At 44.8% G+C, this 22921-nt stretch overlaps 1 protein-coding gene across 1 annotated transcript in view; it reads right to left on the reverse strand.

Annotated features, from left to right (window-relative positions):
• Positions 1-22033, reverse strand: part of LOC8027830 (protein Abitram) — a 77626-nt gene extending 55593 nt beyond the window's left edge. The window contains exons 1-3 of the mRNA XM_029973457.4: positions 21801-22033; positions 10854-10905; positions 5168-5297 (exon numbers count right to left, since the gene is read on the reverse strand). Of these exons, the coding sequence (XP_029829317.3) occupies positions 5168-5297; positions 10854-10905; positions 21801-21912 (294 nt within the window). The 5' untranslated portion in view covers positions 21913-22033. The remainder of the gene's footprint in view (positions 1-5167; positions 5298-10853; positions 10906-21800) is intronic.
• Between the last annotated feature and the right edge of the window lie 888 nt (positions 22034-22921).

The raw sequence follows: 22921 nt of genomic DNA on the forward strand, positions 1-22921 counted from the left end.
TGTGAAAAGTCAGTCCTTGCGTTACAATCGTGGTCGCGTTACATTCGAGTAAATACGATAATTTATTTTAACACAAAAGTTGGGACTTCTCGTGTAGAAAACTCACCGATAGCTTGAGTAGCGAGTTTTAGAATAGTGTATGCAAGGAAATAGCGTCACCTTCCTGTGCCAATCCAAAACTGTTTGGGCTCAACACAAACGCAATATCAACAACTTTTTTTTTTTCTTCTAGTGTGCACAGAGGTTTTGCATATGCCGTTCTAACACTTGGCAGTGTCTGGAGTCCTCAATAATTGACGCCGCAAAAATAAGCCGTCTGTGTAAAAATCAGCCGAGTCCAGCGTTGTCAATGGCGAATAGAGATTTACATTTAGTGGGCGACGTCAAAATTTACAAAGCACATCTGTTCAAACAAGTAAAGATATGTTTACACAGGTCCATAAAGTGACGCTTAGCGTTAGACTTCAGCTAAACTTGTCAAGGTACTTTCCTGCACCCTTTAGAGAGCTGTGCAGCGATTTTAACGTTGAAAGAATTTGCATCTCCTACTTTTCACATTGTTTATCTACTAGTCACAAAGAACAGAAAACACATCTCCTTGATTCAAAAACTTTCAGCCTTTCCATTCTGGGGAAGAAGGAAGACCAGCGAAGCTGTACTATGGTGGGACGACCTCAAGGACGACTTCTTGGACGACTTCTTGGATGACCTCAAGGAAGACCTCAAGGGCGACTTCTAGGACGACCTCGAGGACGACCTCAGGGACGACTTTAAGGACGACGTTTAGGACGACCTCAGGGATGACCTCAAGGATGACCTCTAGAACAATCTCGAGGACTACCTCTCGACAGCCTCAAGGCAACGTCTAGGACGACCTCAAGGACGACTTCTAAGATGACCTTGAGGACGACATCTAGGACGATGCATAGAGAAATTCAGCTTTTCACTCTAGTAAACACCGGAGTGGAAAGGCTCGAGCGATGAGCGAGGAGGGAAGCCGGTTGTCTGGTTGCCGCCGTTGCTCATAGATGGCGGTAGCTGTCCAGAGTTTTGTGTCATTTGTTTGGTACCAGACACGATCCTGGGGAACCTAGCCCTTAACAACTCCGCAGTGAAAGTTGTGATTCTGCCGCGTATTCGCGAGGCAAAACTCAGAATATTTCCCGACCTGCAGCCGCGAACGGCGGCCGTGAGAACCACGCAGCATTACATCAATGGAGGACTCGTAAAAAGATAGCAAGTTGTGCAAATACCTGCTAGGTAAAAGGTAATTTTTCTATAAATCTCGTCATTCCAACGTAACTATAAATGCATCAAAAACCTGGTAATCAACGACAAAACTTTTATTGTACGGAGGTCTAGTGGCGCCATCTATCTGAGATCAACAAAACCGTCAGCCCTATCTGCTACCGCAAACAGCCGCCAGAAGCCGGAGGGGGATGGGGGCAGAGCCAGATGGGGATGGCCGGACCCGGACGTTGGCACTTTCCTCCTTTCGTCATGTTGATTGCGCTGCGCAAAAACCCGGCCACGTGGTTGCGAGCGGGCGAGTTCTCGTTCCTCACTGATGGCTCTAGAGAAAGAGCTTTACCGGAACCCCGCACGTCCCCCCTCCACATCACAGCGTACGTGACTCGGAAGATGGTGAAGGTGTTGAGAGGTGCCGAAAGCCTCAATCTTTGTCCATTTTTGAAATACAAACTGGGACATGCAGGCAAAAGCAGTTTTTGTTTTTTACTTCAGTAAGGTCGAGACACCAAGACCCAAATTATTTAAGCAAAGCACTGAAATTGTTGCACAGCTCCTTCAATTTTATTTGGCCAATTTTAAGGAAGATAAATGTCAGGTTTAATTTGACTGGCCTGCCACTTATACCATATTGTGAGTACGCTGTAAGCAAATGTTCATATAAAAATAGTTATTTTCCTAGGGACAATACTGTGAAATGCTGCTAATGAGTTCCTAAACAGAAATGATAATTAAGGACATTTCCTACTTGGCCTATATAGGTCAGATTCAGAATTTTTTTCAAGTACTTATTTTTTTAAATATAAAACAGTTTGAGACAATATTACTTGTTTTTATAAATTCTCTGCATCATTATGTGAGACTGTCTGCAAAGTTCCCTAAAACTTGGGTGTCCACAAAACTAAACAGTGGGTAGTAAACTCGGGAGTTTGTCAGTTCTTCCCGATTCAGCACATTACTAACCGAGCTGTCGACCTGCTTCTACACATTCATGTATATTAGTCTCTTCATTGGTTTATTTTTCTGGAAATTAGTGTCTTAAGTACGGCCGTAGACACTAATTTCCAGGGGAAGACAATGGTAATCTTCCCAGTACATCGGTTGTTTTTCTTTTAGGCACGAAACCATATTGTAGTTATCAAAGCGCCCCAGTGGCACTGTTTAAATGGTTGTGGGCTACAAAGGACACATTTGCATCACAAAATTAAGCAAAAACGACATAAAACAGCAACACAGCCACGTGCAAGTTGAAACCGCAACCAACCACCTTGAAGCAACCTGATGGCGGCAAGTGTGTCAGTGCCCTTGAAGCGACCTTGAAGGTTGGTCTGAGTGATGCGGAGAGGGGGCGAGGCACAGTGCTTGCCTTGTTGTAAGGAAGTGGGACTGATGTAGTGAGGGGCAGATCCAGAACACTGTTTGGGGGGGGGGGGGGGGGGGCCGCCCCCGTTGCCCCTCCCTTGTATCCGCCCCTGGATGTAGCAGTGACGGGGTGAGACTCGAGAGAGGAATGGGTTTGTTCACCTCGGGCTGATGGCACCACTAAAACTGAATTTAATATGATTTTATCGATGATATGAGGCTTTTGATGCATTTACTCGTGTTGAGACGAGAATATTTATAAAAAATAGCCTTAGCTTCAGCACATAATGGCACATCTTGCCAACCTATTACAACGCACCCAGGTTGACATCACGCCTTAGCTCCCATGGCCGCCAACCTGCGGCTCCAATATGCAAAATTTTCCCGCTCTTTGCTTTGCTATTGTGCAATGGAATCGCAATATTTCAAAAAGAATGAGGCAGTTTCTTTATTCCTTTTGGTAAGATAAACAATGTAAACATTAAAAACTGGGAATTTTTTCGAAGCTGAAATTGTTGTATTGCCCCTTTAAAGGGATCAGTGTGTCGAACCGAAAAAAATACGGGTTTGGTTACGGTTCAGGTAAATTTATTTTGTTCCGGTTCAGTTCCGGTTCGATTAATTTGATTCGCGAACCGGTTCGGGGCGCTGAACCGGTTCGCGAACCGGTTCGGAAATTATAAATGACAAATTGCAACATCAAAATAAATTACAAATAAAACATCTGAAATCAGCACATACGAAACGGGATACATCGTAGTGTAAGGCTCAGGGATTTCTACCAGGAATGGTTTCTTTATGTGCACTCAAAGGTTACCTCACCGACGTTTACGCATTCGGACTTCATCTAATTGGGTCCGACGCAGTAGCTGTAAAATCCGCGACCTCCTTACAAACCCACTTACAAGTAGAACTCGCTAACTACCCCAGCACCTCGGCGTGTAAGCAATTGTAGGAACAGTGGGGAGAAAATACAGCTTTCTTTATTTGAACTAGCCTTCGGTAACTCAAATTAGACCCTTAAAAAAGTTTTCATTAAACAAGATAGGGAATATGAAAAACGTAAGAGGATAAATATTAAAATAGAAGAGGTGCCGTCAGTTGACGGCACTTAAAAAACAAATGGCATTGATAGCACATTCATTGTCAACAGCGCATGGCCGAACCGTTTTGACATGAGCCGGTAACCGTTATTTTTTTTCTGGTTCAGTTCCGGTTCGGGTTCATCGCGATAACAATATAACGGTTCGGGTTCGGGTTCAGTTCCGGAAAAAATACCGGTTCGGTTCCGGTTTTCGGTTCGGTTCCGGTTCGACACCCTGAAAGGGATGCTGAACAGAAATTTGGATTTCGTAAAATAAGGCCGTAGAAGCGTTGAACGGGACGCTACAAACTCCAAAACATCATCCTAGCAAGCGTAAACCATCTGTAGGTACGAGGGCGTGCGTTCACGGTATGGGTGAAAGGGCTCCCTCGAGGCTCTTCCTAAACAATTTCTCAAAGACCACCGCGAGAGACAGCAATATTTTTTCCATTCTTTTTTTTAGGTTGGGAATAGCGCCAGCGGGCAATTTAGAACTTTGCCAGTGCTTTGTCCAAGACCGTCGCGACATGCCCTTTTCAACTTTAGTACATGGTTTCGTTTACTGTTGCTTGGCGTTTTTATTTCTCCCTCCTTTTCAATATGCGGGTTTGGTCGTAAAAAAAACAAAATGATTTCTTTTTTTTTTTTTTTTTTTTTTCGTAACGGGGTGCATGGGCTTGCACAATGGTCAAACAAAAAATAACAGCAAAAAGGAAAGAAGAAAAGGATGCTTACGGCACTGACTCTCGGGTGCAGTAGTCAACACATGTAGCAGTGGCGAGCGAGCTGCCTCACAATTTGTACATTATTAGTACTGGGAGAAAAGAAGCGGGCCTCAATGGGCCCATGAAAATTAGTGCCAGGCCGGTTGTCAAAAACGAATGGCGGGCCGTGGGCGGCCCAAGAGACAGCGGGTCGGGCTGGGCCGAAATCCAACATGTCGGCCCGTGCGGGCATCTATGGTACACTCTTCGCGCAAATCGTTTGCATGCCTCTAATGAACAACATTTTGTTCGCATTATTCATATTTACAACGACATGTGCACCGGCGTGTGAAGCACGTATTAATGACGCGACGAAGACCTCTTGAGCAAAAGCCTTGTTTTAAGGCCTTAGGCTAAAACCTCTGGGCATGGTTAAATTGAGATGCAACTTCAGAAACCTAATGCGCACTATTGTCACCGACAGTTTAAAAAACGCAAGGTGTGACCGATTAGGGTCACGCTGCTCCTTTCGAAATTTGCTCTTCGGTGTCGTCGGCTGAATGCCGCCATGTGATTTGCTGCGGAATGATATGTAGACCCCTGGGACTCACCATGTCCCGCGTCCCTTAGACTGTTGGCAACTACGGAAGCCGACGCAACCTCGCAGGTGCGTCTATACCTTGCAGCAGCAGTTAAGCACCTGGCAACGATGGTGGTACCTGTCGACATTTGTCGAACGCTCTGCACCACTGGTGTCGGGAGCACTCACCCTTTTCCACTTGCCGGAGACTTGGTTGGAGAGGCGGTTGAGTTTTTCGTTCACTTGGAAGTTCACCTTGGTCGCCGTCTTTCCTTCCCTCAGGATCGGATGGGACGGAGCCAGCGTGACCAGAACGATTCTGGAAAAGAACCGTCGTACCGCACGCTCCAATGCACCGCAACGGAGCTGTTGCAACTTCGGTCGAGCCGAGGAAAATAAACAAAAAAAGCTGAGAACTAAACGTCGTCGTAACACAGCGAGCGCTAAACATTTGTGCCAAGAGGCGCTCTTTTGCGTGCCTCTGAGCAAAAAAAGAAACCAAAGCGGTGCGATGAAAATGAAAGTGCGCGTGAAGGCACCCTAGTGGAGCCCACACCACCTGGACAGCTTTGGCGTGCCTCCCTCGACATCATGAAATGGAGGGAGACATGCAATGTTGACCTGTTGTTGACTCATTTAAATTGTATTGATTGTTGACTCATTTAAAATGTGAATTATGAGGAACATTGGATGTAGAAGTCATTTCTTAAACAGGCGAGTTGGTCCGAAATACTTTTTTTTTTTAAACTTTGAATACAGATGTTTTTGAACAGGTAAATAATGTCATGTTTCCCAATGGTTTTCTGTGTACGAAGAGCTGAGCACAACACAATTTATTTACTTCCCACAGTTTTAGCACTTCGTTTCTTTAAAATTAATGTTAGTATAAACAATTCATACGTTTCGGGAGAGTTGACAGTTTTAAGGGGCCCTGCAATCATACTTAAGTGCCTACCTTTTTTGCGGTTACCACGTCCCTTGGGGTTCGGGCAAGTCAGCGGGCACGGAGAGAGTAACTAAATATCAGTGCGTCATATTTTAACCGGACGACGCGGAAACCTCCTCTACCTACGGGGGCGACTTGCGGTGCCGAAAGCGCGCGATATGTAACGTCTTAGGTCCTGGGCTGACTACTGGTCAGAGCCGCTAAAAGCTTCTTTTTTTGTCGAAATACAAATTACAAGTGTCGCAAACCGTTTCAATTATTTATAAAAGTAGTTTTTGTTCACTATTTTAGATCTGAAAAGAAACAAATGCAGTTTAGAAAGTATGGAAAAAAGAAATGACCCGTCGACATAACCGCCACCAAGTGATGGAAAAGGCGGCGCATACTAGAAAGCTGTAGTGGGATCAGGCGCCAACGAGCGGCGAGCGTAGAAAGATCCCGGATGTATGCGGCGGCGCTGCCGTTGTGCGAACTGGAGGATCCGATCGGTTCCTTACACTCCCAAGGCCTTCAGCAAGCAGCTTTGGCTTGCGGTTTGGCCTTTTGGAGGTATGGCAGCGTGAAGTGGCTTCCGTTCAGAACTGATCTTTACCCCGTGTTTACTGTCATTTGTGGCTAATGAAGTGTCATGCCGAATTAGTGTTTAATCGCGCAGCAAACACAATGTGAGCAGCCCTGGCTGCCTGCTTCATACAGCCTATCCAGAACATGCTTTAGTGGCGCCCCGAGCCGTCAACACCGAGTGCGGCAGCCGTGAGTGCTCGCTGAGCTCACTACCCCTTTTCTAGTTCACGGCTAGTCAAGTAACCAAGGACGTCATGAAGGAGGTTATTTTTTGCTTGGTTTTGTAATTTTAATTTGCCTACAACTTTTAGAATAAAGCGAAATTCGAGAAAAGAAAAGTTTTATTAAGTTACTACATTCAGTGCGCTCAGGTTCGGTGCAAATTAAGAACCAGTAAAAAAGTCCTTGCAGGGCCCCTTTAACGCACGGTGCTTGACCTTAAACAATACACACCAAAATGAGACATCTGTCGAATTCAAAGTTACGAGAGAACACGGATCGCTCGCTTCCAACACGATCGGCTTTTACGCCAAGAACCCTGCCTGCTTTTCTGTCCCTGCAAGACATCTCAATGGACTCCTCGATGAACTAGCAGCAGCATTCAGACACAATCGCCTCGAGACCAGGGCCTTTTTCACAGTGTCGTAACTCTACGAGTAACCCTGAGAGCCTGGGAACAAACGGAACCGCAGAGCCTGGAATGCGTCTTCAACTGGTACGTTTGAGGTCCCATCCCGCCCACGCGTCAAAAGGTGGCCCCAAAGTGGCAACGAACGACGTCGCAGAAGTGGGTGCGTCGCACTGTCGGACGTCCCGATCCTGGCGGTCAGTGCTAGAAGTCCCAGAAAAAGGTATGAGCGACGGCAAGTGTCGCCGTCGTCAAGGCACCCCGACTCCTGGCTGTCAAGCCGGAGAGCGACCTGCAGCAGAGCAGGCGTCTGCCACATCTACCGCCGCTGATGTGACGCCACCACGATTGCGGCCAGCGACGATGTGACACTTTTAAGACGTCACCAGGTGGAAATCGAGAGGCCACTTTTAGGGACACGGTAGACGCACCAGTTGAAGGCGCATTCCAGGTACGGTTATGGAACGGCATCTGGGCGACGAAACGGATGGGACCGCACGGTGCATTTACCACTCGCCTGCCAGCGACGTAGACAACAGAAATCTGTCTGACAACGTCGTCGTCTGTGAAATGAAGCTCGCGCAACTCGAGAGATGATTTTGCCTTCGTATAAATCACAGCTCCTTCTCAGAACTGATTATAAAACGTCAGGCAAAGAGTCTTATTCGAGAGTAGTGTTTCGAGTCCTTCGCGACAATGTCACTAAATGATTTGCATTTTGCAAGAGAAACAACAATTAGCAGAGGTCAGGAAGTTCTCTCCTCGAGGTGCTTAGAATAACCAAAATCCTTTCCTGGGGTCGGATTTTGGTCACTGCTAGAGCAAGAGTGAAATCTAACTTGACACTCAAGGAGCAAGCAAAAAATAACATTTATAGACAATTCGTCCTCTAATGCAATCGGAAACCGCGATTTGTCTGCCACGAAGTGCCATTTGCGGATGGAAACAAAACAAGAAAATGCCGTACGTAATCTGCTAACACACCATAAAAAAGTCATTGTCTGCTACAAAACGAGCGCCGTGACGAAGTGAGATCGGATGCAGGCTGAAATTCTGACCGTCTGCTATTTCACGTTGGAACCCATTGAGAACCTGCACTTAGTTTGCAAATGTCAAGTTGTATACTGTTGCTATATGCAGGCTGACATCGACCAGAAGATGAAGGAGTATTCACAAAAGGCTTACCAAAGGCCTCGAGACATTTCTTGCTACTTGTATGTTGGTGAGATGTTCTTACTAAAATATTGCCCGATTGTGAACTCGTGAACAGGTCCAAAATGTCTCATTGGATGATTACGCGCAAGCTGTGGTGCCACATTCTATCAGCAACCTAGAATGCTCTTGCTCATACTATGACTGAAATCGGATCCCTGGTATAGATGATATCCATACCTTCCACAACGCTTTGTCTCGAAGAAACAGAAACACATTCACTTTGGTTCTCAATCTGTAGTTCTCGCATGTTGACATTAATGTCATATAATTGTGGCAATCCTCAGGCACTTGCACACTGCCAACAAGTGGCTAAAACATAAACACCGACTTTTGAAAAGAAGCCACGACAAGCACTGAATGAGTCCGAGATTTCACGGTGCAAACTATTGCAGCTTAAATGGATGCTGAACCGAAATTTCGAGCTAACGAAACAAGGCTGGAGCGATAGGTGGGACGCTGCAAAACTCAAGAACATCACTCATACAGCGGTACCTCTAATGGATGGTCGTATTTTTGGAAAAGAAGTGCGCGATTGAACATGGCCGACGACGCCGATGAGAAATGCGACGTCACGATTCTCATTCCCTCTCCTGTTCACTTCGTCCCTTGGAGCAGGTGAACCAAAGCAAGGAGAGAAACAAGGTTGCTTCCCCACATTCTCAACTGTTCCAGGAGGATTGTGACGTAACAGTCCTTGCTTGATCACATCCTTTTTATAAAAAAAATATGGCCATCCGTTGGATATATCGATGTAGGAGTGATGTATTGGAGTCCGTAATGTCTCGTTTAACAATTCTGCGGCCTTATTTTGCAAAATCTAACATTCAGTTCAGTCTACCTTTAAGCGGGAACGTAGACACCTGTTCCACATGTAAAATGTTAATCTTGTAGTTTTACAAGAACATTCAAGAGTCCACACAACTGAAATGAGCATTTGCAACAAAGAACTGACGGTTTTCATGCGCACACACAAAAAAAAAGAAACACGTTTGGAAATTGAGTGTTTGCATTGAGGCACTTCGGTGCAGCCACCGGCGTCTCTGGAAGTGTTTCCCCATTACCGCAAGATTGGAAGCACACATACTAAGAGCTCTAAGGCCTCGTTCATCGAGGTGGTGTTAGTCGAGTACTATTTATGCAAACGAGGTGGCAGAATTTCAAGCGTCTACTGGCACAAAAGACAGTGCTGCTGCAAAAAATATTTGTGAAAAATAAATGGCCCTGCTGACTGAGAAGTGTTGAGCGGTGCCAATATCTAGTGTCAGTATTTTCACATTTCTTTGATTTCCAGAAATTAAAAGCTTTGTGCTCGAGATCTGTGCTGACATGCTCCTTAAAGGGCAACTCCGCTTCATTATTGTTTTTGAAAAAAAACAATGCACTCCTCTTCAGTATCACCTAAGAAGACCACATGTCAAATATTACGACCAAGTTCTGTCTAAATGTTTCTTAAACGGTCCGGCAAACTTTGCAACTCGCCAAGTTACCGAAATCGCCCGACTCGAGCAAACGAATTGAGGCGCAACCAACAGTGGAGTCAAGGCCACGGCGTAGGTGAAGCTAATATTGAGCTAAACGTCATCACCGTTGTCCCTTTTTGCTTGTTTTTACTTCTCCGGGTAAACATAACAAGTGACGTCAGCAACGTTTCCTCTCAGCGCTCAGCGTCGTCCGTGAGATTGTCGTAACGTGCCTGCGCAGAGCGCTTCTTTGGCACCGTCCCGCCGCCGCCGCCTCCTGCATCCCAACCGCCGTCATTTCCTCACCATTTGTGATTATTATCTCTTGGAGTTCTGTTCACACTACAGACACTATGTGCACACACTTATGTCACAGTGGTGCAAACGTCGTCGAATGTCGTAGGCACCAAAACGTGGTGAAGAGTGCGGTGCAGACAGCACTTGCGCCTAACACACGCCCGCCCCAATCCCGCACATCGTTGCGTTGCGGATCACGTGACATCTCGAACCACGGGATAGACATGTTCTTGGCAGCTTAAGGCCAATGTTGCCAGACGGAGCCAAAGTTTCGGTTTTTACCTCTGCTCACGTTTTAGGTATACCAATACATATCCCATTTTTCACAAAGCAAATGACAACGTATCTTTTGCTAGTGCTTTTTAATCTGAAATCACTCATTATCCCGAAATCTTCGGAATTGAGCGGAGTTGCCCTTTAAGTTCTTTTACATAAAGTGGATGCACAAAGTCTTCCATACAAATTGCAGAACGAAAACAGACATGTACAGTAGAACCGGCGCATACCAAGGTCAGTTTTTTCATATATAACTTCACTACAGTCGCATTTACACATAGAGTAGGAGAGCACGTTTGTTTCTATGTGCATAATTGAAGAAGGAGGGCATGTGCCGCCCCCATGTGTACTTGTTGTAAAGTCGAACGTTGATATTAGTACAAGTATAAACAAACATGGCTTTAACATAGCACGGCACAGGCCCCACCCCCAGTCCATTTCTGCATAGCCCTACCATACGGGGCTCCTGGGTCCTGCCCACATTCCCACCTGTTGGAATGGAAGAGTGCACACTGGTCCTCGCCCTTCTGCCCACTTGCGTCTGAAAGAAAAAAAAAAGGCTGTGTCAAGAGAGCCGTCTCACGGCACCCTTGAAGAGCGTCCAAGTGCCGTCCGACGGCACCACTCCATTTGCACCTTCAAGAGCCGTCCGAAAGTGCTAAGCACAAGTCATGCTTATTCTGACATGTGCTCCATCAGCTGCTCGCCGACCTTTTTAAATAATGCGCAAGCGAGACAAACACTACAGGAGCGAACAGCATGCTTTCTTATGTATCTATGACTGCGCTGTGTAGGCACGCGATCTGCCAAAGTTTACCGAAGTAACACTCTGGCGAAAGTTTTGTTCATGATTTTAAATAAATTTGAGTTTATATCCTACATTCTCAAGTGGCGTCAATAGCCTCTACAAAATATTTTAAAAAATACATTAAAAAATTAAATTCTTTTTTATAAAGCATGCATTGAACCTAACTATTTTTGAGGCCATTAGCCCCCAGAGCAAACACAAGCGTCACTGCGATCACCGCGCCCTTAATGGGGCAACGTGTACCGTGACGTCAGGCGAAGGACTGTTTCACGATCTCGCATCCTGCTCGCTTCCCTGCCCCCATTTTTTGGTTTGCGATCATGCTGACCTACTGTTCAGTGCCGCAATGCTAATCCCGAAAAGAAGCTGGTATCAGCTTTCACTGCCCGAAGACGTTGAGGTTAAAGAAAGCGTAGACAATCAAACTAAGAATGGAAAAGGCATCATCAATGTCGGCCGTTCTGTGCCGCAAGCTCTTCCAAGAGCAGGACTACGTTTATTTGGTGTACAAGATGCTGGGTAAGACCGACACCAACGTGCCTCCATACATTTTCTAGCGCGTTTTTTACTTTTATAATTAGGTTAAAAGTGCCAAAAGGCAATTCAGCCGATGAACCTCCTTGTCTGTCCACACGACATAAGGCGATCGTGTGAGCAGTCGGTGAGGCAGTGGCGTAAGTGTTTCAAACGCTGAAATTCTATTTCTTGCATGTTTATGAGTTAGGAGAATATCACACCTTGCTCTGTGGGCAATTCAAATTACATTTATATGTAAAGCATTTGGGCGGTGTACAAATCAGCTAGCAACCCGACCATGCGCGGGCCACTCTGCATGCGCTGGTTCGCAGACGCATTGAAGGCCCTGGGTCTGAAGGCCTTTCTCTCCGAAAACAGAGAGAAACAGGAGGAACAGCAAGCATTCGAACGGCTGTACAGGGGAAGTTGCTACACTAGTTGCAGAAAATGTGAAACCTGTGCAGGGTGACAGTTTGTGTGAGAAACGCTTCTGGTGTTTTAGCTTAAGGACAATTTTATTTAGCTAAAATCTCAATTTTGAAGCCTGTAAAATGTAAATTGTCGAGAAGGAAATAATACCGGGCTAAACACCTCCGTCTATGTTTGTTGGGCATTACCTAAGGGATATTATAAACAAGTCCACAGATGCCACCATGGAGTTCATTGAAATACCATTTGAATCCAGCAAAGGTGATGCGAGTAATGTAAACAGATATAAATAAGTAACTTTTATATGCCTGTGTTCTTCTTTCTTTACTTTGCACTGCACTTAGGCTGTTTCATTAGTGATTCTCTCTCCATGGCCCAGGCTATCCTTTATATGTTGCTCGAGTAGCATGCAGAGCTCTTCTACTTTGGCGTTTTTGTTTAAAAGAAAAAATAAAAAGAAAAAAAAAGAAAAAACGAAATAGGATTTATAATTTGTCAAATTCATTCAGACCACCAGCAGCATTGATTGTGTGAGATGTAAATCTATCGTTATGCTCCTGCAGGTGTGTCCCCATTTCTTTATTTTCATATACCATGCAGCTGTGTTTCATGCACTGCCTGCCCTGCCAAGCATGCCAGAAATGTTGGTTCAAGTTTCGTCTGCGGCTCCATGCTATACCTCAATAAAACCATATATGAAATATACACATTCACTTAAAGGGGCCCTGCAATCATATTTAGGCGTGTACCTTTTTTGCGATTTCCACGTCTCTTGGGGTTCGGGCAAGCCAGCAAGCACGGAGGGAGTAACTAAATATCAATGCGCCATATTTTAACCGGACGACGCGGAAACCTCCTCCACCGACTAGGGCGACCCGCGGTACCGAAAGCGCACGAAATGTGACGTCTTTGGTCCTGGGCTTAGTATTGGTCAGAGCCGCTAAAAGGTACTTTTCAGTCGAAATACAAAATATAAGTGGCACGAACCGTTTCAATTATTTATAAAAGTAGTTTTTGTTTAGTATTTTAGATCAGAAAAGAAACAAATGCAGTTTATAAAGCACGGACACAAGAAATGACCCATCGACATACCCGCCACCAAGCGGTGGAAAAGGCGGCGCATACTCGAAAGGAGAAGTGGGATCAGGCGCCGACACGGAAAGGTCTCGGATGTACGTGCATGGCGGCGCTGTGGTCGTATGAACAGGTGGATTCGACCGTCTCTGAGCGTTCCGAAAGCCTTCGGCGAGAAGCTTTGTTTTGCGGTTCGGCCGTTTCACGGTATGGCAGTGCGAAGTGGCTCCCATTCTGAACTGATCTTTACCCCGTGTTTGCTGTCGTTTGTGGTCAATGAAGTGTAATGCCGAATTAGTGTTTAATCACGCAGCAAATGCAATGAGAGCCGCTCTGGCTGCCCGCTGCATACAGTCTATCCAGAACATGCTTTAGTGGCGCCCTCTCGCGCCGTCGACACGGAGTGCGGCAGCGGTGAGCGGTCGCTGAGCTCACTATCCTTCGCCTAGCTCACGGCCACTCAAGCAACCAAGGACATCATGAGGGAGGTTATTTTTTGCTTGTTTTTGTAATTTTAATTTGCCTATAACTTATAAAATAAAGAGAATTTTGAGAAAAGAAAGGCTTCACTAAGTTACTACGTTCAGTGCGCTCAGGTTTGGTGCAAATTAAAAACCAGTAAAATAGTAAGTGCAGGGCCCCTTTAACTAGACACATGAAGTATTGGAAGGTTGTCTACTTTTCTACTAACTATGGTACGCAAATGCTGCGATATACCATACCAAAACTGTTAAATTTCCTTCTAGAAAAAGAAATTTCCATTGACACTATCTCTTTCAAGGCTTTGTGTTCTTTTTCTCTGTAGCAGTGATTTACCTCCCCCACTTTAAATTTGTTTATGCTATATAGAATGCACTCTTTCGTGTTTTTTTTTCAGATTACTGTCTGCAACGACTGTGCATGCAATCTGTTTAGGTGATTAATGACTGTTTTGTAATCTCGTGCACATTTTTGCTGCAGTGCCAATGTACGGGGCCGAGGGCTGGTCAAGCCTCCTTTGAGGCTTTTACCCTTTGCTCCACCATGCCTCATGGAAATAAACTAATATTATTATTATTATTACTATTATTAAAATTCACACTTGCTACGAAGACCGCAACAAAAAAAAGGTAAATAGAAACGAGCGTGCCGACAGCTAACGCCGTTACGGCCTCCACAAGGCAAGCGGGGCGAGTCGTAAAATTTGGTCCTCGCCGTGACGCCACCCTGGTTTGCCGTAAGGGGGCACCACACAAACTTCTCGGGGCTAATAGACTACTAGCCAGGCAAGGATGACACTTTTTGTTTTTTGGATATTATTTGTAATAAAGGAAGTTTTATGGAATCTGAGTACCTGTTTACCAGGCTATAGTCTACAGACTATACACCTTTCCAAAAAACGCTCCTAGGCCGCCACCATGTTGCTGATGCTGATGCGGCTGGTGCAATTCTCAAGCCCTCTATCAGCTAGAAATTTTCTGCCACTCTCTTGGACTGTGAAGAGCTGCTCAGCGCAATTCTCTACCTAAGTTTTTGCGGTTTTGCATTGGACGTTTTCTAACCCCTCTTGAAAGTTCACCCTTAATATTTTTTTATGCGTGCTGCGTACCCTTCTGTGTCATCCTCCACTGTGAGAAATAAGGCTGGTAAGTGCCTGCCATTCAAGCTTTTCTGTTCGACACTCACGGGAAACGAAGGAGGTGAAGGACGTCGAACGGCCCTCGGCGCAATTTTTCTAACATTGTTCTCCCCCCTCCCAGAGATAATCCGCGTAGAATCCTCAATCGTCTCCAAAAATAGTTGACTGGGTTGGGGTGGGAAACAGGTCAGTCGCGTTCGTTCCTTGCCTTGGTGCTGTTGTAAAAAAAGGAAGCTCTCCCCAAAACGTGCCCCAAAACGAAGTCAGCTCGGATTCCGTCCGATCGTCAAGATGTGACTGTCATCGACTGTGACTGTGTTATTTGAGATCTTTCTCAAATAAATTCTTGTTGGATAACGCTGCATCGTGTGGTACGTACAATATATTGTTCAAATGTTAACACTTGCTAAATTGTATGTCCATGTCCTGTCCATCGGTAAACACAATATTTGTGAGCGTGAAAAATGCGTGCCTTTCGGCTATTTTCTGTTGTAAATTATTTTCGACAGCTAAGCGCTTTGTCGTTTGACATAAGGCGAATCGCGCTGCACCATCAAAACTTACCGTAAAAAACTAAAACAAAAAAACGAGAACTATACATTTCAGTCACATTCATTGTCGTGCGCATACCCAACAAAAATATTTTATAGGTTTTTTTTAATGCTTTTTGATTTTTTCAAATGTGGTACAATGCTTTCTCAATGACCTCGGGAAAATACATGCACCATGAAACACAAAATACAGCGGGAAAAGATGAGAATTCAGCCACCAGCAGTGTTTGAAACTGCGCCTACGCAGGCTGCGCCTATCGAAATCACAGTGCACTCGGTTAGGGTTAACAGGGACGCCGGTGAGAGTCTAACCTCAGACCCAGTGACTGGGCTTGAAAATGGTTTGCTGCACCCAGGGTCGAGTGTTTCTTGGAAAGTTGTATACATGTTTAAAAGTCTAAATTTTAGGCTGTGCGGACTGCGGACTATCTACGGGTGCAGACTACAGAGGATTTTTGCTTTTCAATATCGTTGATTACGACGAGACGAGACAGATTTTGTGAACGAAAGAGCATGTTAATGATGATTTACATATATTATAGGCTTCTTTGTGAGCTAAGAAAGCAGATATTTATTAAGTTGTGCCGTCAACGAGTAGATTTTCGTGTCGACTAAGCACCAGGTGCACACTATGCACCGGGTGGGACTTTACACCGGGTGCAGACTATGCACCAGGTGCAGACTATCTCAGCAAAAACTTTTATATTTAACCCCAAATCTGCCCTCGCGGACTATACACCTGGTGTGCACTATAGTCCGGAAAATACGGAATACACATAATTAGGAAATTTAACACAAAAAAGTACACCGAAAATAGGCATACTATAATTTCGGCCACAAAGTGCCAAACGCAAGACATTCTTTACAGAGACGGCATTTGCTCGGTAGCGGCACCGAAGGACGGCACTCAAATGCAGACTTAAAATGCCGTCAGACGACAATTTAACGCTCTGCACGAGCGCCGTCAAACCACACTTGAAACACTGGAAGAAAAAAAAAAAAAAAAAAAAGAACTTTTGATACAATTTGTTTTGTGCCAAAACAAATAGCTCACAAAATGCCAAAGTTTTAGGGATGTAGCAAACCTACTAGCTTGACCGGGTCAAACTTTTCCTTTCTTAAACACGACGTTTGGCAAAAGTTTGCCTGAAGCTTTGAATATTACGTGCATGCTTAGAAATCAGGGGCGGATGCAGGTATTTCCGGAAGGGGAGCTCAGGTGTTGGTCAGCGTATATGTTTCAGAACTACACTCCCCTCCCCCCTCTGCCATTTCTGGGATGGATGGATGGATAGCGATGGCTATGCCCTTTGTAACAAGCACCTGCTTGCGCCACCTAGCCTAACATTTCATCATCCCTTCTTTCTTAAAATTAGTTTAAATTTTGTTCTAACCTTCCCCCCTTTATTTAAAGTGTGCCCATTGCTAATTTCTTCCTGCTTTTTCCCCCCCCCCCCTCCCTAGATCTTTTCCACCAATCTTCCAGCCTCCTCTTAGTTACCACAATTCTTTCGCTATCCCTTCGTCCACCCATGCCTGCAAATCCTAGTGTCGCCTCCAAATCCATAGTAATCCGCCCCCAAAAGAGTGGGACGAAGCCCCGTGCACCTTAAAATTACATGTTCTATAGTTTCTCCTTCGTAATTGCATATGTTGCATAAAGTGTCCATTTCTTGGTGTTTAGTCCTATATGTTTTCGTTCTTAGCACCCCTGTTCTAGCTTCAAACAGCAATGAGCTCCCCAATGAATTATCATACAACTGTTCCTTTTTTATTTCTTGTTTTTGTGCCCTGCGTATTGATGAAGTTGATTTGCTCTGCATTCTCTCTTCCCACAATTTCCTCTGTTTCCTTTACTCCCTTTTCTACTGATATGCTCGGATTGGCATTGGCCCCATCTCATTGAATGTAATTAGGTCTCAGCTCGCGGGTTCGGTTTGTCTACTTAGTGTTTAGACTTTTCATATATAGATACTTGTACACTTTCCCTGCCCATTGTGTATCCTCAACTTCAACTAGTCTTTGTGCAAATTTTACTTTACTGATCGCTTCTCTACTCTCGAAAGATGCCCAATCTATATCCTCCTGTACTCCCTCATTTGGTGTATTCCCATGCGCCCCCCCCCAATGCCAACCTACCTACACTCTTTTGCTGTATCTCTAAACCTGTCTGTATTCCTGACCTCATACACAATACCGCATTCCCAAATGACAGTCCTGGTGCCATGACTCCCTTCCACACATCCCTAAATACTTCATATCTAGTATAGTTCCAGAGTGCCCTGTGTTTCATGATAGCCGAATCTCGTTTCCCCTTCTTTATTACAATATCTTCATGGTCTTTTAGATACCGTCTTCCTTCACTTAACCATACTCCCAGATATTTGTACTTCTCTGCGTGTTCTATCTCTGCGTCCCGTATCTTTAGGGGTTCCCCCTCTCGCTGTTGAAAACTATTACACCCAACTTGTCCCTACTGAAGTTTAGGCCTAAACTGCTCCCTTCCCTGCTGCAAATCCTAATTAATTCCCCTATTGTCTCACGACTGCCTGATACGAGAACAATGTTGTCTGCATACATTAACCCTGGCAATACTTGATTTACTTAATGTCCTCTCCCCATGTAAGTCAGGTCAAAACCTATAGGTTGCACTGCTCTAATCTTTTTTCTATCACACTGCAGTATATCATAAAGAGCAGGGGAGACAATGGGCAACCCTGTCTAAGTTCTCTTTTTATTGCTGCTGGTTTTGTAGTTTTGGCTTTCCATGTTATAATTACCCTATTCTCCGTTTATACCTGTTCTAGAATTGACCATGGTTCCCCCTAGCCTATATCCCTCCAGTCGGCTCCAGGTTTTCCTGATTTAGATCATCATATGCCCCTTTGAAGCTTAAAAATGCTACCCATAAAGGCCTTTGACTTGTAGTCGTGAAGGAACTTCAGTATAGGTAAAGTAAAGCAAGATAACTGTTTTAACAAGGACTACATAAGTTTAATAATCAAAGCTAACAGGCGGACCAGTAGACGTGTTTTCTTCTCCAGCCCCAGACGAAGACTCCCTCTCGCCTGTCTTTACGTAGGCGAGGGAGGACCCATTAAGCCGTCTGGCTCTTGAGCCGACGGTCCCCGGACGCTCCGCTACTAAGCTCTCCCCTTCCGGAATGCGCGGTGCCGGGTTCCACCCCTACGGCCGCCGTGCTTGCGCGGTCTTCATCGCAGGACCGTCCGCTGTCTGGAGCATGTCTAGACGGGCCACGGACCGCCACAGACTTGTCACTGCTATCTCTATGCACCGAGTGATTATGAATAAGTTATCGTCTAGTCGTCTATTTCTCCTGAAACCGTTTTGAAGCTCCCCCAGAATCTGCTTTCTCTCTGCCCATTCTTTCATTCTTCTTTTTACAATTTGCATCGCTAGTCTGCATATTACCAAGGTATATTGTGATTGGTCAATATTATTTGATACTGTCTGTCTCCCTTGCCCTTATATAATAATTTCTATAATAATCTCATCCTGCTCAATTTCCAGTCACTGGGTACGTCCCCTCCCATAATTATCTGACCAATCATCTGCCTCAGTTTCAATCTGCTTGTTTTGCCTTAAACCTTTATCAGTCTCATTGGTATGCCATCTGGACCTGTTGCAGTTCCAGCCGGAACCTTTCCTTCTGCTTTTTCCCATTCCCCTGTGGTCATTTTCTCTTTTTCCCTATGGTCCTCCTCTGGTGTTATGTAGATACTACCATTCCCTACTGCCTGATCTGGTTTTAAATCCAAAAATGCTGCTTCGATTGTAAGTCTAATGTATTTACTTGCCTCTCCCCCTCTATCTTTGTCCCTTCCTGTGTGGTTAGTGTCTGCAAGTACCCCTCAGTCTTTTTTTTTCTGTGCACTGATGTGTTCCCAGAACCTTTTTGCCGCATTCCTATCCTTCTGGTTTACCTCTAACATCCACTAGACCCCTGCTCCCCCCAATTTTGGCCTGTATTAATGCTGATGCCTCCCGCTTTCTTTTTTGAAAGTCCTCCCATTTTGATGCTACTTCAGCTGGTGCAGCCCCCCTTTTCTTTGCCCATCCGTGTTCTCTAAATGCCGCCTGGCATCTCGATATTGCTGCCTTAACCTCTTTATTCCACCAGTTAGAGCTTAGTTTTCTTCCTCTTTGTTTGATTCAATATTTCTCTCTCTTTTCAAAACACTAAGTCTTTATATGTCCATTCTCTTTCCGGCTGCTTGGATACTATGTTCTTGATTTGCTTAGATACCTCCTGTAATTGCTTATCATTGAAGTTATTTCTAGCCGCTTGTTTTTGATTTTGCGCTTCTAATTTTACTGTGCCAAATCTAATCTTGAACCTGTTAAGGTTGCTCCCGACTTTTTGTGCGTTCCTCATCTATATCTATACCACCTAATCTGTCGTATAGCTTTTGTGACATTAATAGCCAATTCACAAAACGGACCAAATCGCAATTTTTGTCTGTGGGCCGTGTACCACGTGACCGTCACGTCACCGATTCTTGCAATCCGTGCCTCGTCTGTGGACGCATAGACTGATAAAGTCGAGGGCTTTTTTTACTCGCGGATTTTTGGCGGGAGAATGACTTGAAAAGTGTTTAGTCTGGCAACAATACAATGCTTTTCCTTTTTTGAACGATTATAGAAAAAATGGCGCATCGTTGTGTTTTGTGCGTTCACTGGTTCATTTTGTAATGAGATTCTTGGTTCCCGCGTGACAGAAACTGCAGAAACCTTGTCCAGTTGGTGCGACGCAGGTTCCGGTGCTCCTCTGGGTCCGTGTCAAGAAGGTCCCATCGAAACTCGTCTAGCATGCATGATAATTCTTGCACGTCCGATCAGGATTTCACCGTGCAAGACCCTTCTTGTGGCTGTGGTGCGCTTGAGTGTTGTGCACGAGCACGAAGAGCGTAAAGGCATCTCCAAAGCCCCTTCGCGAGTCCAGAACTTTGTCGCTTCCATGCCGAAGCCTTCTCGAGCCGGGCCATGCCTGTGTCACTGTCACGCCTTGGGTTAGTAAAGCTAGTGGCACTTCGCGTGAAGGCTATCACAGTTTTCTGTCTCCATCTGTGTGTAACAACTGCATACAATTTTTTATTGTGGTAGCAAACATTGACTTCTTTCTTGGAGAATGGTGCCATGGTGCAATGTTAAAGTTTCGTGGTACTGCAGGGTGGCAAACAGGTTAGGGTCATTCTCACTGGCGTCTGCTCATTGTTTCCCTCGTGTGGATACGCTTGGGAGACAGAAGAACCACGGACATGTTAATGTTATCACGTCATCAATTAGTCTGCGGATGAGTCAGTCGTGTGAATCGGCCTTAAAAAGTAGTCAATAGTCTAGTGCGAGTTCTTTCTTTCCCACATTATTTTTCCATCGCACTTTACCTGATCGTTAACCAATACGAGATCAAGAACTTCGCAGAACCCCTCTAACATCCTTCCTGTTGTATCCATATATCCATCAAAGTCTTCCAAATGTGCATTCATGTCCCCCAAGATAATTATTTCGCTCCCTGTTAGTGCCGATTTCCCTTATGTTTCCTGATATACATGGTAAGTGTTCTGCGTCTTCTTCCCCTGCATCCCACCTTGTTTTGAGATACTCAAAACCCAGGATTGTGTCTAAACACCCAATATTGCCTTTGATCCACATGTGTTCCCTGCAGCCCTCTCATTCTCTTTCCCTTTCCTGACCCTTCACTAACACCCCTGATCCCCCTCCCTTGCGTTCCCCATTGGCCCGATTGCATCCCATCTAATGATATCCCGGTATGTATGGTGGTTCTTCCATATCCCTCAGATGTGTTTCTGTTCATCCGTTGACTGCAAAGTTTTCGCTTTGTAATTGCACCTCGATCTCCTTCCAGTTTATTCTATTCCTGTCCCCCTGCATGTTTATGAACCCTATGTTAATGGTTGAAAAAACCCCGAGACTGCGGGTAAACGACACAACACTAAAAAGTCTCTAACACAGCTGAAATTTTTATTGTTAAGTTGTTAAGTTGTTTCTTTTTCCTATTCCTGCGAGGCTTCTCCCACACTCCCAAACCCTCCTTCCCGGGTCTACATTTTGACCCTGATTTACACCGGCGCCCTGAATGAAACGCCGGAAGCGAGGTTCAATATTTTGTTTCCCATTACCAACCTAACTAAATAATTAAACACTGTAGATAGTGTTTGATTTAAATTTGAACAGAGGTTTTTCAAAGATGACACGTTAACAGGTTTGACTTTGCTGTTTTAGTCGCTGGCCAGTCTCGAGCGGCGGCGGTGTCATACCGATCCCGTCAAATACGCAGGTCTTGCTGCAGTTCTAAACTCTGTTTTTCTTTTTTTAAGCAGTAACTTGTAAATACAAAAACAAAAAAACTAAGTAGTTAACGAGGTCAATGAGCTAGTTAGTGAGAAAAAGCGTCATACCAAGAAGAAACCGGGGCTTGAAGTAGCGTTCAGTAACGCTCGGCAGATCGCTGGAGATGCGCTGACCTAGTCGTAGTGACACTTCGCTCGGTAACAATGCCTGAGTAGCCATGATTTTGGTTGATTTTTGAGGTTTCCTTGCGAATTAGACAAACTCAATCATCCAAACACATTTTCAAACGAAGCGACCAAATAAAACGCGAAAAGATGGCGAGAATAGCGTTGGCAACTGCTAAAACAATTCCGCCAAAAGCGTTATTCTATTCTAATTTTTTTCTTCTTGTCATAATCTAAGCGCAAAACTTTTTAGATACAAGTGCGCTTGAATTTAGTGCAGCTTCGCATTAATTTATTGGAAGTTTTAATTAATTTAAAGACTTCTTCCAAAATCAAAGCGTCCCATCGCGGCGAAATACCACGCAGTGCACTCTGGGAACTAGTTGGCCACTCAGTTTCGGTTTCGGTTGAGCAGCTTCATTTCATGCTATCAAGCCGTGACCGAATGCGCTGTTTGCGTTTTCAATTATCTGACATTTCACGACTGTACAATACACTGATTCTCGAGCGATACAAACCGAAGACTGGGGAACTCTCGTTGGTTCCCGAAACACCGGATATTGTGCGTGCGTATACGAGTTCGTTTCACGGCATTTCAAGGAAACAGCGTACCCTCAAAACAAGCACTCTAAGCTTTCATGCACACAAAGAAGAGCCACTTACACAGCGCTGACTGACAACTCTACGTTCATTTCATTCATTTAATGATCAGGAAAAAACAGAGAAATTAACCGAAGAAGTCTCGGTTGGCTACTCTGCTTGGGGAAGGGGAGTGGGATAACAGAGGACAGGGAAGAGGAAAAAATAAAGATAGCAAAATATAGAGCGCATACAGTCTGGTGCAAAAAAATCAGTTATCACAGAATAGTGGGAATTTGTAAATATATACTCAATGAATAGAAAAAAAAAAGATCGCTTTTGTAATGCGACAGTGTTAGAGTTAAAAAGCCCATATTCATGTATAACAGTCTGTAACATTCAACATTGTGTTCGGTTGAGTTCGACCGTGAGGTCTCCGGTCACTTTAAAAGACCGTCACATAAGAGATGTCACAATGAAACGGA

This window comes from Ixodes scapularis, unplaced genomic scaffold, assembly GCF_016920785.2.
Source record: "Ixodes scapularis isolate PalLabHiFi unplaced genomic scaffold, ASM1692078v2 PGA_scaffold44__24_contigs__length_19508400, whole genome shotgun sequence".
In the NCBI taxonomy this organism is placed as follows: domain Eukaryota; kingdom Metazoa; phylum Arthropoda; class Arachnida; order Ixodida; family Ixodidae; genus Ixodes; species Ixodes scapularis.